This window comes from Clinocottus analis, unplaced genomic scaffold (assembly GCF_023055335.1).
Source record: "Clinocottus analis isolate CAN_PGR_092001 unplaced genomic scaffold, fCliAna1.0.p SCAF_12, whole genome shotgun sequence".
In the NCBI taxonomy this organism is placed as follows: Eukaryota; Metazoa; Chordata; class Actinopteri; order Perciformes; family Cottidae; genus Clinocottus; species Clinocottus analis.
Genome location: NW_027175843.1, coordinates 361,645 through 377,907, shown reverse-complemented (window position 1 = coordinate 377,907; position 16,263 = coordinate 361,645). Strand labels below are relative to the sequence as shown.

Below are 16,263 nucleotides of genomic sequence, written 5' to 3'. Positions count from 1 at the left end.
GAGCTTCACCTCTCCAGCGGCTCCACATCGCACTCGCTGCCTTCATCAACCGACCGGAGCCCCGAACAAAGACCTCCGTGTTCAAACAGCAATTACTCTCTCATCTCCTGAGGCATCAGAACAGACCTAATTGGATTTAAATGAACCCCCAAATTTCCCTTTGTTACGGCAAATAATATGCAAGGCGTTTTAATTAAGATCCGATACGAGCCCACGTGGAGGCTCTGCCCGCGCTTTCATGTCCTGCTCCTCCAGCAGAGGCTGCAGCTCGCTGGGAGGGCCGCTCCTGCAGACCCAACGGGTGGTAGTGTGTGTGTGTGTGTGTGTGTGTGTGTGTGTGTGTGTGTGTGTGTGTGTGTGTGTGTGTGTGTGTGTGTGTGTGTGTGTGTGGTTGTTGTCTATCAAGAGAGGTGTTCAGTTCATTAATTGTGATTCACTTGATTCTGGGCTGTGAGCACGAGTTGTTCCAGGTCACATGGTTTATAGTCTGGAAGTTATTCTGAATATGAGACGAAGACAAACTGAATTATAATTCATGTAGTTCTTGAATTTGGGTTTTAAGTCAGAAATGATGCGTCACTTTCAAGAATCCACATCATCTTAATGGTTCACAGGGTCTTTATTATGTTTTTATGGTCGACTGTAAACCTCTGATGGAGAGAAATTATAGCCAAGAAAGTCTTGATTTACAGATATGTATTGTAGTTATATGGATATGTACAGTATGTATTGGTAGTTTAGAGTATTTACAGACAGCTGCATGATGAACTAAACTCATGTGGAGTTGTGTCTCTGGCCCCAGAGCGAGTCCATTATAAACTGTATAATCTCCTTTTAACTCTATTTTGGTCTCAACCATCTCTTAGTCACTTTACACAACAGTTAAAATATCCTAAGCAATAAAACCAATAGAATAAAAGAAATAAAAACATTAGAAGCAGAGTTTTGATTTGTGATGTGAAGCTGAGGGCAGGAAACCAAAACAATGAGCTGAAAGACGCTGTGAAGCTGCCGTTCCTCTGGGTTTTTATCCTCTTCACACACACGTAATTATATGATCCATTGTTGATGGAAAACTATTGATTAGAACCTCTTTAAAGCATTACATTCCAGCAGTAAGGTCTGGTCTGCATCTCAGGAAGCCAATACGATGGTTCTCCTCCCCTGCAACGGGCAGAAGGCTTCAGTCCGGCTGCACACGAGCCTCAGGCATAATTTAAAGTTGTGACATGTGTTGAACAGATGCTCTGGCGCACAAAAGATCCTTTGCCTCCGGCAATCGTGCACAGACAGAGTGAATGTGCAGAGTCTGGCGGCGGAGGTGTCGGCCTGAGCGCTCGGACTCCATCTTGACGCCGATGGTTTGCTGCTTCGGGAGAGATTAGACGCCACGATGTTCCACAATGGATCGCTGTTGTCAGAGCGGATATGATTGACTGATTGATCTGCCGCTCGTGTCCTCTCAGAGGAACAGGAAGTCATCCGTCAGCCAATCTGTGTCATAAATCACTCAACCTTTGACTTCATTACTTCGTCGCGTCGGCCAATCACGTCCAACGATTTCGGGACAAACGAGGCGCTTTGTGCAGAATGTGTAATGACATTTGGAGATTTTAATTTTGACGGTTTTGAGCTCTTGTTGTGTTAAGAACAATGTTCACTAAAGACACAACGTGTGTAGATTGAATTCTGCCTCAGCAGGAAATAACGATAGATCACTGAAGAGCGACATCATTCAATCATTTCTTCCCTTTTTCTTTGCTTGAAGAAGCGTCTTTCTCCGTAACTTTGCACACAGTTAAGGTCATTTCCATTACGTCGGCCCAGATAATGGAATACATATTCACTCTTTCCTAATGTGTGATCCCTCTTGTTCATGAAAGAGGAAGAAATATTAAGTTAAGCTAAGAAAATATTAGCCATGCAGCACAAGCGGTAACAGTGTTGTAAATGTGTGTTTTCCTGCACAGCAGAGTTACTTCATTACATGTGCAAGCACATTTATATTCACAGCTCAGGCCTGTGGTAACATTAAAGATGTGAAGAGCAAAGCCAATTACAAGCATCGCTCTGTAATCATGGACCAGGGTTGTGTGTGTGTGTGTGTGTGTGTGTGTGTGTCAGTGTGTGTGTGTTAGGTTTGGTTGCTGGTACTGAGAGGAGAGTGTGGAGTTACAGCTGAAAGTATTGAGAGTCTGATCAGGAGTGAACGGAGCCGTGAGACTTTCAATACCTCTTTTCCAGTCCGGAGCATCGGGCTCTTGTTCCAGGAGGTGAAGCCGAACACTTCCATGTGGTTTGTGAGTGAATTAATCATGATGATTAATTGGCTTTCAAGTTAAATATCCAGTGAGCGATGTCAGGCTGCCAGACATCAGGGCTGAATTGACGGGCCTTTAAGGAGAAGCAGATTGATTTACACAGCAGCTAATGAATGTTCCTGCAGAGGGAAGGTAAACACGTCCTCGCCGCTCCGTCCTCCATCGGCCTCCTGCAAGCGCTCGCTGCTCTCCGTCCTGAACTCTGACCTTCAGTCTTGACAAATCACCTCCTTTCTGTTGCTTTCCCACTGCCATAACTGGACAGCCAGCAGTGTGTGTGTGTGTGTGTGTGTGTGTGTCAGTGTGTAGCGTGCATTTTTCTATCGGTTGCATTGTTTTATTCATGGTCAGCACTTTGAGACATTTCAGAGGAATCCGACTCTCTTCTGTGCTCCTCTGACATCTCCTCGCTCCTCCAACAGGTCCAGGTTTCCAGTGGCACGACTCACCCACAGCTCCCAGTATATTAAGTGTGTGTGTGTGTGTGTGTGTGTGTCTGTAGGAAGCGCTGCCAACTCCTGCTTCCTGTTAGACTGTGTGTTAGTGAGTGTGTTGCAAACGGCCAGAAGGATATTAGATTTTTTTTGAGAAGACAGACGTTTTGCATCAACAGGAAACACAACTCTCACCGACCAGACAAACATTTCTTCTTCCTCTGATGAGAAGACACGTTCAGTCTTCTTGCACAGAACAATGAGACGTGGAGCTCTGAATGTTCAGACTGTTCCTTCAATCATTTCTGATTCACCTGCAAAGCTTTTGTCCGTCATTGCATAACTCACAATTTATGTTGAAAAGATTTCTGAAAGATTCTTCAGAAGTGAAACAATATGTGCAGACGGCGTCCGGTGGTTGTTGTTTTATGAATAAGGACTTTAGAAGTCATTTTGTTCGGTAATTACTTGAGCTTTTTGTTTAATTTGTTCTAAGCAGCAGTTTCAATGAACTTATTCCTTCAGGAATATGAAACCGATAAATTCAGAAACAAAACAATAAACATCTTCCAACTATATTTTGTCCGCCAATATTATTATTTAGGTGTGGATATTTCTAAATATTATTATTAAATTAGCACAACAATGCTAACAACTTCTTGGGAGCTTTAGAGTCTGAGGACTTCAGTGTGTTGTGATGTTGCTGCTGAGATCACGACGTCCATCACGATGTCACTGACTTCAGTCTCTGCCAACAAGTTCTCTCCAACAAGCTCGCGGATATAAGTTCACATTTATTCCAAATGCATATTCACATCATCAACTCGTGTGTCATCGCTGTCTGTCAGACCGGATCCTCTTAAGTGGAGCAGTTACTGGAGGAGGAGGTTGAAGACAAGAGCTCGCTGCAGCGCAGATAATAACTGCAGAACGCATTAACTTTGTGAAACATTGCATTGTCTTGATTTAGCTCAAGAAGCACTGGTTTAACTGGTTACACTTCCCTCCGTCAGAAATACACTCCTCTCTTGTTGCTCATTTCTTTACTTCTTAACGCCTTCAGTCGGTTTTCTGTTGTGTTTTCTTTGCTTAGCAGCAGAAATTCGTGGTTTGCGCGTTGCGTCCTGCAGCCGCGGCGGCGCTGAGAGGTCACGGCTGGTGGGAAGCAGGAGCTGAGTACCGGCTGTGTTTTGATGTTGGGTGCAGCTACTCCGTCTCTGTAACCCCCCCGAGCCCCTCTGATCTGCTCCGCGGCTCATTAAAACACCCTCTCCACCTCCGCATTAGCATCAGAGTCATGGTCAGACTGCTTTGTGTTATAAGGGTGGAAAACAATATCAATAACAACAACAAAAACAATAGTAGCCTTTGGTCCAGGGAGGAGAGGAGGAGAGAGGTCTTTGATAACGCACATCAAAGGGAGATGCTGAAGTAGGCTGTGTTTTCATACCAAGGTCGTCTCTGATCCCGCCCGCCTGGCGTTAGCGCTGGCCTAGCGTTAGCGCTCGCGTGGCGTTAGCGCTCAGGGCCGGCGGTCGAGGTGAGCCGCCGGGTCTTCAGGACGTTTCTCGAGGATGAGAAGTCAAGCAGTGCAGCCAACAAAGGCTCGTCCGGGTCAGAGTTGGACTCCTCCATTGACATCGATTTCCTCTTTCTGTCAGCGCACATGAGTGTGTGTGTGTGTGTGTGTGTGTGTGTGTGTGTGTGTGTGTGTGTGTGTGTGTGTGTGTGTGTGTGTGTGTGTGTGCAGTCAGGTCACAAAGCAGGTTTATCATCAACAAGGAGACTCAAAGCGCTTCACATGAAACATTAAAAGCATCAAAACAATCCAGAAGGAAACAAGATTTAAAAACTATAAAACATTTTTAAAAAACAGCCAGGAAGCAACAAATATGATCACAGTTGTCGTGCAGTTTACAAATAAAATGCACGATTGAGATGCAGAAATGTATTAATTTCTTGAATTTAGATGATCCAGTGGACAATACGTTATGTATGATTATTACTTAATAGATGTAATATCCTTTGAATAAAGAGTATTATTTAAAAAGATAAAGACTCTTTTGGCAGCATGTGTCGTATTTAGCTGAACTTAATCAGTTTCCTTCAGTAAAACTCTCAAAGTGTCACTTTGACAAGAAGTATAAATTCCTGCGAGACGCTAGAAATAGCATTTTTTTCTCCCAAGACGTGCGTGACGGTGTGCTGTGAGTGTGAAACCTGCACACACTGAGCGCTGAACAAGTGTTCACACCACAGCGGCATGACATCGCCAGCCCGCTGCGCTGGAAGCAACGCATTATATTTATTTAATTAGACTCCATCAAGGTGTCTTGATGTCTCGGCTGAGCCGCGCTCGCACCACTTAGTCCTGATGCGATCACAATAATCATGTTCAACGGTGTTTATGATGCTTTTATCAAACTGGAACTCAAACACAAGAGAAAAGTCGGTTTCATGTGAACACTTTGTGCTCCCGGAGGGTTCAGACCAAAGATAATTGATCCTGTGATCGTACATGATTACATACGTATAACTAATTGATTGCAAACTATTCTTCCTGCTCAGCAGTTATGATCCTGGCCCCGCGGTGGACCAGGAGAAGCCACAAAGCTCTCTGCCACTTGTCTCACAAGTCACTTAATAATTCACCATCTGATACTTCCTTCTTCCCCCGATCCCACCTGAGGAACCACAGAGCGCCTTTATAACCTCGTGCAGCTTCACAGAGGAATCTGTCCATTCATGACGGGCCAGACGCAGCCGGCCATTCGGGGGCCGCCGTGTTTGGTTTGGCTCGTCTCCGGCCGGCTGCACAGCGCTGCAGTTGTGCGTCGCCGCCGGCCGCAGCGCTGAAGGTATTTCCTGCCTGAACTTCCCTGTTAAACTGTTTGCCGTCGTAGTCCAACGACGGAGAGGAGACTTTGGAACGAGAACGTGGTCACAAACATATTGAGCGGCGGCGGGAAGACACAAACACAAACACAACGCACGGCCATTTTGATTTCTCTTTCCTTATTAAACGCCAAGAGCAAATTAATAACTGAAGCTTTCTGTCCGTTAGCTTCCACGTCTTCTTCCTCTGCAGCCATGTGAGCGTTGTATTGTACATATAGTTTATCTAGAGGCACTAAACCCCTCCAGTCTCATCTTTTCTCAATTTCCTCTGTTCTGTTTTTCTTCCACGACGGCCCAGATGTTTCTCTCCTCTTCGAGCGTTTTGCTTTAGCTTAGCATAAATATTCAGCGTGTAACAAGTCATCGTTCAAAGAACATCTTTCACCGTTATGTTAATGAGTATAAACACTTAGAAACGGGTACATTTCAGGTCCTGCACACACCTGCAAGCACCTGCACACACACACACACACACACACACACACACACACACGCACACACACACACACACACACACACACACGCACACACGTGTGCACGAACACAGAGAAGGAGAGAGGAGTGAATCTCGGTGCCGGCTGCATTCGCTCTTCGCTGCGATGCTTCTGTCACTTTGGTCCCTTTCAGATGATCCGTTGGGATTAATTAATGTAATTTTCCCAGATTAATTCCCCCTCTTCACACATAATGGGCCAAACAACAACAGTGTTTAAGCCGTGCATCTGTCCATAGTGTCATCGTTTAAGTCACAGCAGGGGATGGTAATTGCCTCTTGCTCCAGCGAGGTAAACACCGCTCCTTCCTTTCCTTCCTTTCCTTTCCTTTCTTTCCTTTCCTTCACTCTCCCTCCGCTACGTGGTTCCACTCGCGGCGGTTCCACCACATTGAGCTGAAAACAGGTTACTTATTGACTGAGGAACATCGCAGTGCATTCAGTGCATTTGAATATTGTGGGTCATGTTTGTCTCATATTTCTTCGGTTCCCTCTGAACCCGACTCCACGCTCCGTCTCCCCTCGTCTCCTCTCCGCCTCTGCTTGTGATTTAAGCTCGCAGCAGGGGATTGTGGGTAGGGACTCCCACTGTGAGAGCTGAAGGTCAAACACACTCATGATCAGAACCACAGGATGACGCTGAAGAGAGGATGAAACTTCTGTTCTCTCAGCAGCGACGTGTCGACGGCGCTGAGACGATTCAGCTGCTCCAGTAACTTCTACAACAAGCGATGATTGAATGAAAAGAACGCGAGATACCTACAGACATGTGGAGAGATCTCCTCAAAGACATGAGCGTTATATCCTCACAGCTTACTTTCTCATTTGTGTTCCTCTCTCTCTTCTTGACCAGCGAGCAGGAACCAGAGGAACCAGAGGAACCAGAGGAACAAGAGGAACCAGAGGAACAAGAGGAACCAGAGGAACAAGAGGAACAAGAGGAACCAGAGGAACCAGAGGAACAAGAGGAACCAGAGGAACAAGAGGAACCAGAGGAACCAGAGGAACCAGAGGAACCAGAGGAACAAGAGGAACCAGAGGAACCAGAGGAACAAGAGGAACCAGAGGAACCAGAGGAACAAGAGGAACCAGAGGAACAAGAGGAACAAGAGGAACCAGAGGAACAAGAGGAACCAGAGGAACCAGAGGAACAAGAGGAACCAGAGGAACCAGAGGAACAAGAGGAACCAGAGGAACCAGAGGAACAAGAGGAACCAGAGGAACAAGAGGAACCAGAGGAACCAGAGGAACAAGAGGAACCAGAGGAACAAGAGGAACAAGAGGAACCAGAGGAACAAGAGGAACAAGAGGAACCAGAGGAACAAGAGGAACAAGAGGAACCAGAGGAACAAGAGGAACCAGAGGAACAAGAGGAACAAGAGGAACCAGAGGAACCAGAGGAACCAGAGGAACAAGAGGAACCAGAGGAACAAGAGGAACCAGAGGAACCAGAGGAACCAGAGGAACAAGAGGAACCAGAGGAACAAGAGGAACCAGAGGAACCAGAGGAACAAGAGGAACCAGAGGAACAAGAGCAAAGCATCTGGTTCTGTGAATGGAAAACTCCTGCAGCCCAGATGAAGGATTCTCCCTTTTCTCCTTGGCAATTTTTGTTGGAAGCATTTGCATATTTCAAAAAGTCAACCAAAGAAAATAGCCCAGGGGCGGCCGATCTGCATATTGGAGAGAGAGAGAGAGAGAGAGAGAGAGAGAGAGAGAGAGAGAGAGAGAGAGAGAGAGAGAGAGAGAGAGAGAGAGTCTCTCTGTAATTGATTTGAAGAATATCTCAAATAAACAATAATGTGAGTTAGCTGATGGTGTCATGCTCGTTATGCTGATTAATTACAGGACTCACTGCGTCTGAAACAGAGAATTAGTCCAGTTTTTAAACAGTTTCAGAGAGAGAGAGAGAGACAGAGAGAGAGAGAGAGAGAGAGAGAGAGAGAGAGAGAGAAGGCCTCTCCACCAGCTTCCTTCATGAATATCAAACAGAGCAGCACATGAGAAGCATAAGTTTCCCTGAAGTCCTGAAACACGGAGCTGCTGCTCATGAGCACAATAAACAGCTTTTAGACGTGAATATTACTTCTGTTCATGAGTTGTAAACAGACGTAAACATCCTGAACCAAAGCTTTATATCAGTTAAAATACATTTAGTTTCACTCTCGTTGGTGTTGAATCATGAACGAAGGAGAGTCACCGATGAATGTTGTGTTATTAATATGTTTAATAAGTGATGTACTAATACCTTTAAGCCTGTGTTAAGACTGAAAATATGGAAAATATTGACAGTGACTGCAGTCACTCACTACACAGCAATGTCTTAAAATCTAAAATCATATATATAATATAACACACACACACACACACACACACTTATATATATATATATATATATATATATATATATATATATATATATATATATATATATATATATATATATATATATATATATATTGGATATATGTATATGTATATATATACAATATATACATATATATTGTATATATATATACAATATATATGTATATATATATACATATATATTGTATATATGTATATGTATATACAATGTGTGTGTTATTATATGATACAGGTTGGTGGATTGCTGATGCAATTTTTTCATTTGTTATATAGAACTCTGTATATTGTTTATTTAATTTACTCATTAATATAATTATTTATGCTGAATTCTAAAAAACACACAAATGTGTGATTACATACTTTTGTCTTTATAAATATATAAGTCTGATAAAAAGTTGGACTTTTGTATTCATGGATTTAAAGGTTAAAAGATAAAGTATTAAAATATAGAAAATATTGCAGTGTGTATTGTGTTGTGTGTTGTGTTGAGTCCTGAGAGCCATCGTATCCACAAATAAACAAAACTATCCACATGATCAACGTGTCAACAGTTTATTGTGTTATACTGAGTGAGTCTGTATTAACTAATATTATTAGTAATAATATCACATATTCTTTGATCATGAGCATATTTATATTACTGCTAAATGTATATTTACTTTACTTTGCTTTACTTTTTTGGAACTGAAGCACATCCTAAAATGGGATAAATCTAAATGTCATTTGGAATTCAAATGTTATGATAAAAGTCTCGATTTATGTTGCAGGTTGGAAAATACATTTTTTGTGACCATTTATCTTTTACCTTTTGGATGAGATCCAAGACAAATGCTGAAAAGTGAACAACATAAATTAGCACATTTCCTGTCTGCACCTGGCTCTCTCTCTCTCTCTCTCTCTCTCTCTCTCTCTCTCTCTCTCTCTCTCTCTCTCTCTCTCTCTCTCTCTCGAGGCCTTCACAGTTTACAGTCCTGGTGTTAAACTCTGCACGCCGCGTGTTCGTGAGCGGAACATCCAACCGGCCCTGTTTGTGTTTCAGAGGATGGAGATCAGGTGTGTGCACCTTCCGCTGCGCAGCGCGCGTCACGCGGCGGCGTCTCCTCGTGGAAAGAAGCATTAAGATGCAAACAGCGTCCAGGAGAACAGACCCGATGTACACAAAGCCGACTTATCCCGACAGGCCGCTCTGTGCTGCGAGTAAGAGATCACAGTACAGACGGCAGTGTGTGTCTGTAGCACCTCATCTGTGAAATACATAAACTAATAATAATAATATTAAGCAGACAAGTGATCGGTGTTGCATTCTCTGCCATGTTGTTGGCTGCTGTCTCGTTGCATGATGATTCATATATCTGTCGTCCTTAAAGGCACATCCAGATTATTCTGTCTCTGTCTTTTTTTTCCTTTCTCTAATCTGATTTTATCATATTGTTGCTTTCTTCCTGCAGCAAGAACTTAGTGCACCCGAGGCTCGCCTGAGACACACCAGCTCCTCTCCGCCGTGCGTCCAATCAGCGGGAGCTCCGCAGAGCCTTCCCGCTGTAATTGGATGGAGATGGGTGAGGAAAACGCAGCCTTGGCACAACGTAAACACACGCGCGTCTCCTTCGCACCGCAGAGGACGCGCCGCGTGGAGCAGATGGAGTGAGAGGCACTGCCGAGAGGACCGGAGAGGCTTTAAAGTTGATTTTGTCATCATTGAATGTCTTTAACACGCCATTAACAGATCGGCTGGTTGCATGTGAGCAGCTCTTCGGCTCCAGTCAGAGAAGCTGTTGTTCCACATCGCTGGTCTGGATTACGCAGCGCGGAGCTCCCGGGACACAGAAAAGTTTTGAAGACTATTGTTTTGTTCCACTGGAATGTTAAACCAGTGTGTTTACTGCACAAGTCAACCTGATAGAAGTAATTATCGTTTGAGCTTCTATGGAGTTATTTCCACTATCTTTTCTCTTTTAGATTCAGACTGAATTCATGGATTAGAACTGGGACTCTAGCAGAACAGCAGAAGTGAGACACATCTGAAGATATATGCTTTGGGGGATGGCGACAGCAACATCCAGTCCATACCTCGCCAGCAGTCGGGTCCTCTCCGGCCCGGTCCTCCACTCTGACCGCAGGGTCGGGGGGATGCAGCCGGGCAGCGCCGCCGTGACCACGGTGTCCGGTGGGTACAGAGGGGACCCCGCGGTGAAGATGGTGCAAAGTGACTTCATGCAGGGAGCCATGGTGGCGAGCAACGGGGGCCACATGCTGAGCCATGCCCACCAGTGGGTGACATCGCTGCCTCACGCGGCGGCCGCGGCAGCCGCAGCCGCGGTGGCGGCCGCCGAGGCCAGCTCCCCGTGGTCCTCCAGCCCGCAGCCGCAGGACGTGAAGAGAGGCAGGGAGGACCTGCACACGGGCACCGCGCTGCACCACCGCTCCCCACATCTGGGACCCCATCAGGCGCACCCGGGAGGTTGGGGAGGCAGCTCCGCGGCGCACATCAGCATCACCGAGGGGCAGCAGCAGCAGCAGCAGCAGCAGCAGCAACAGCAGCAGCAACAGTCTCTCATTTACTCTCAGCCCGGCGGGTTTACAGTCAACGGGATGCTGAACTCGCACGTGGGGCAGAGCCTCATGCACCAGGGTTTGGTGCGCGGGGAGTCCCCGGAGTTGGACCACGGAAACCACCATCATCACCACCACCACCACAACCACCACACTCACCACCACCAGCATCACGGGGGGAACCCGGAGCCGCACTCGGACGAGGACACGCCGACCTCTGACGACTTGGAGCATTTCGCCAAACTGTTCAAGCAGCGGCGGATCAAGCTGGGCTTCACCCAGGCGGACGTGGGCTTAGCGCTGGGGACCCTGTACGGCAACGTGTTCTCACAGACCACCATCTGCAGGTTCGAGGCGCTCCAGCTGAGCTTCAAGAACATGTGCAAGCTGAAGCCTCTGCTGAACAAATGGCTGGAGGAGGCCGACTCCACCACCGGGAGCCCGACCAGCATCGACAAGATAGCCACGCAGGGCCGGAAGAGGAAAAAGCGCACGTCCATCGAGGTGAGCGTCAAAGGCGCGCTGGAGAGCCACTTCCTCAAGTGTCCCAAACCATCCGCGCAGGAGATCAACTCTCTGGCGGAGTCCCTGCAGCTGGAGAAGGAGGTGGTCAGGGTCTGGTTCTGCAACCGCAGGCAGAAGGAGAAGCGCATGACGCCGCCAGGACTGCCCCGCACCCCGGAGGACGCGTACTCACAGGTGGGCAGCTTGGGTCCGGACACCCCGTCCCCCTCCATAGACTGCAAGAGGATGTACAGCGACACGTGAACACGACGGTCTGGACTCTAAATCGGAGCACCGTGAAGTGGTTGAAAACCTTTTCAAGAACATGTTTGATGTTTCTATAAAAGCTAGGACACATGATGCTCTTGTTTGTATTGATGCGGGATGATGCTGTTGTCCAGTGTTCACACACAGCTGGAGAAAAGTCTACTTTTATGCATCCTCGGGTATTTTTCTGCACTATGAATCCCCCTTTGGCACAAAACATGAGACGCTTCACTAAAGAGTCGAAAACATTTCAAAGTGTGTTAAAGGAAAAGTTTGTTCACCAAAAAGTCTACAGAAATATTTTATGAATCTGATTCCAGACATAGAAGATGTTCCCTTGTGTTGCTGCAGAGTTTGCTGTCCAGACTGCATCTTTCTTTTCTATGGAAGCTCTAATGCTCTTTACTCAGCATTGTTTTTAATGAGCAATAATTTATACGTGTTTCTGACTTTTGTGTTGTGTGTCAGTGGATTTATGTTGTGGCTCAGTTTAACATTTTACCAGTATTGTGTTTTCCTTTCTAGAAAAGTCCTTTTGTTAAATTAGCAAACAGTTCATGTCGTTATCAGCTGTGAGTTCCTGTGATGCTTCGGACTATTTATTTTTTTCCACCGTGTATATTTTCATGGAATAGACTAATTATTTAATAAATTTGACATAAAGAAAGAATTGTGTTACACTATCTGAGAGCCAGATACCATCACACACACACACACACACACACACACACACACACACACACACACACACACACACACACACACACACACACACACATCCATATTGTTCTAAATGTTTCCTTCAGAGGAAGTTATCAAGGTTATAAATGTTCACTGTGATTCTGTCTCAATCTGTCGAATAATCAAGATGAGAATTTATCAACCGACAGAAAAGTTTAATAATCAATAATTGTTTTATTTTATTTCTTAAACAACTTTGCAGGTTTTAGCCTTTTAGACGATATTTTAAATAATCAATTTAATATCTTAAAGCTTTTGACTGTTTGTCAAACAAAACAAACTACTGAAAGACATCTGTGTGACATTACAGAGAAACAAAATGCTCAATAATAATAATAATAATAATAATAATAATAATAATAATAATAATAATGGAAACAGTGGTTGTTTGTACATAAATCTACATATTTTGTCCCGACAGCGGCGCCGTCTGCAGTTGTTCTTTGTGTCGAGCTCATCACAGAAGTCTCTTGGCCTCGTCGTGTGTGTGTGTGTGTGTGTGTGTGTGTGTGTGTGTGTGTGTGTGTGTGTGTGTGTGTGTGTGTGTGTGTGTGTGTGGAGGTCGGCCATCCCAGCTGGCAGCTCACCTCGGCAGCGGTTGCCAAGGTGACAGCGAGATGGAGGGATGGCGGCGAGTATTTTGCCTCAGTTGATGGATTTGGCAGACACACACACACACACACACACACACACACAATAACACAACACAGGAAGAAACACACACGAGAGCCGATGCCTCACATCAAACGTCTCCGTGAAGATGGAGGAAAGGGGCGGAGTCAAGAGGAAACAGAAGACGAGGAGAAGAAGTGGCGGTTAAAGTTGGCGGAGGTCAAAGGTCAAAGGTCCACAAACCGGACAGAACACGGAGGAATAAACTCAAACCTGGAAGTTAATGTTCACTGTGAATGTCACACTTTTAATTGTTTTTTCAGTATTTTTCCTGGAAACAGGACGGACACCGATCCGTCTCTCTGCAGGTCATTCTGGATTAAATTGAATTTAAGAGGAACTTCTGTCCCAACAAGTAAATACATCTGAATAACACTGTGTGTGTGTGTGTGTGTGTGTGTGTGTGTGTGTTTAAGTGTGTGTGTCTTCATTGAACGCTGGCAGGCTTTGGGGGAAACTTTGTCCTTGTGGGTTATGAATCGCGGCCTGTCGGCCTGAACGGCTGGTTAGCCGCGCAGCTCTTTAACAGGACGCCAGCTGATGACACGTCACCAGTTTATGCTTCTGATACACACAAGTGAACCAACTTTTCAGAAGGTTTTGTCATACATTGTGTTGATAAAACTTATTCATTTGGAGAAATAAAAAAGGCCAAACCAAAAAAATGTGTCTGGTTTTCTCTTCCACAGCAATATCACACAGAGGACGAGAGGTGCCAGCTCGCTGTAACATCTACTGACGCCTCTTAACATGATCCATTGCCTCCCAGCTGAGCGCTCTCTGATAAAACTGGAGGCAGAATGTAAGCTGGCAGGATTGCAGCGTGATCCCCTCAAAGCTTAGCGATGTAAAGATGGGAGATAAGGACGGAATTGAGGGATAAAAAGCCCCTTAAAGGGTTTTGTCATCACAAGATGCTCTGTCTTCTCTGAATATTAATGCTGCATCTGAAGGTGCACGCTGATGACGTGACAGTGACCTGCTCCTGAAGACAAAGCCCTCCATCAACAGAAACGTCGGCGCTGGAGATGCAGCAACAAGTGCAGTCGCCGCTCGTGCATATCGAGTGAAACGAGTCCAGAGAACACAGAGGTGAGTCAGCTTTTCTGCACGTCTGGTTCCCTGAAATAAAGTCTGTGGTCAACGAGATTTTGACGTTTTGTTCTTCCAATACGTCCGTGAATGTCTCAGTGAATTTTGCAGCTTTAATCTGCTCATCCGATGACAACTTCAGGGGCTTTTTTGCACAAATTTAGCGCCATTTTCACCGGCGTCTTGTTTCTTGCATCACTGAAACGAGGCATGAAGGCAGTGAAGGACGTTATCATCTCCTCCAATGAAAAATGCTAATATCATTGCTCATAATTGCTCTTGAAGCCTTGTTCAGTACTGTAAAGCAACTTGTGCACGATCCTTCTCCGCGTGTTGTTTGAACCTGAACCTATTGAGAGAACTTTGTAATGTACAACTCCGTCCCAGAGGGTTGCACATTATCACTTCCCACTGTTTGCCGTTAATTATTCTCACGTTGTGAGATGGTTAACCACGTACGCCTAACACTGATTAACACGCGGCGGCGTCCTCAGTGTGAATCAGAGCTCATGACACATGTGATACCTGCAGTCAGAGGCCATGCCGGCTGGAATAAAGGACCCAGAACATGATTTAGTGCTTGTAATTGTGTGTGTGTGTGAATGTATTTAAATGTCCTGAGTGCACATTCAATCATCTCAAAGTCCATGTACTGTTACGTGTGCTTTTCTCTCCAAGTATTCTGATTTAGCGGTGAACATTTCCTCCTGTCCGCTTGTGATGGGGCGCCAACGTCGCTCCATCAGGAAGAAATGAAAGCAAACATCTGTGGAATAATGGACGGGGAGATGAGTTCTCTCACGGCGAGCTGAACGTGACGAGCATGCGTGTGCCAGACCGCTGGAGTGGAACCCGTTTGATGGGCATGTTCAACACATGGGCACGATGCCAATTTAGACAAGCATGCCCATGAAAATAATCAAGGCCTGCATGCTAAGTGTGTGAATGTGACCGCCTGTAACTGAGTGTGTGTGAAAGAACAACCGTTTTTATTCTATCAAATAAATGACATTTAGAAATCAGATCATATTCTGGACTCAGACAGCGTTCTAATTCTATCAATGACGTGTGATGGACCTCCTGAAAGTACAATATTTATACCAATTGATATGGATTTATATTTATCTATATTGTACAAAGAGGTGCCAGAGCTCTAAATAAGTTCAATTCAAACAAAAACTATACTTCTACAAACCTCCACATACCGACACATGAACGTCTACGATGTGCTTCAGGAAGTGAAGGACGGATCCATGTGAGGCCCAATGCCTCCACCTCCTGGACGGACACGTCGCCTCCGGACAAGAGACGCTGATCAGAACCCAAATAAAACAAAATCACCTTCAGATGTCATTTATTCTTAAGGATCAACAGATTTATTTAATATATTATAAGCCAGAAGAGAAAAGCAACATCTAATCATTGATATTTGAATCACTGTGTGATTTATTGTCATGTAAATAATAAAACTGATATTCTGGCAGAGATGAGACATTTAAAAACGCTAAAAGTTGTAAATCCAAATATTCCTTTAAATGTTTCTTTTTTGTCTACTTGCATGGGTTAATGGATAGAGAAAACGCTTTATGTGAATATTATTATTATTATTATTATTATATGAGATTCTATAATCGACCTATGAGATGAGATGTTTTTGTTTGCTCAATTGTTTTAGTGAAATGCTGTAAATATGAGCAAGTTATTGCTGTTGCTGACATATCAGCCCATAACTTTTCTCAATAACCTTTAATCTTCAATAAAAAACTATTATAATGTGCAATCTGTAGCAAACGTATTATAAATCATATAAATATGTGTGTTGTTGTTGTTGTTGTTGTTGTTGTTGTTGTGTTCCTTTCTGGAAAACACAATTGATGATATAATGAGAAGTTTGTACATGTTTTATATTGCAACGTATTCA

The 16,263-nt window shown here is 44.8% G+C and overlaps 1 protein-coding gene across 1 annotated transcript; it reads left to right on the top strand.

The window, feature by feature from the left end:
* Positions 1-10,544: 10,544 nt before the first annotated feature.
* pou3f3a (POU class 3 homeobox 3a) lies at positions 10,545-12,414 on the top strand. The gene has a single exon (XM_068572730.1). The coding sequence runs from the start codon at positions 10,545-10,547 to the stop codon at positions 11,832-11,834; it is 1,290 nt and encodes a 429-aa protein (XP_068428831.1). The 3' UTR covers positions 11,835-12,414.
* Positions 12,415-16,263: the final 3,849 nt, after the last annotated feature.

Coding starts and splice junctions, on each gene's coding strand:
- pou3f3a (XM_068572730.1), top strand. CDS start 10,545: ATGCTTTGGGGGATGGCGACAGCAACATCCAGTCCATACCTCGCCAGC.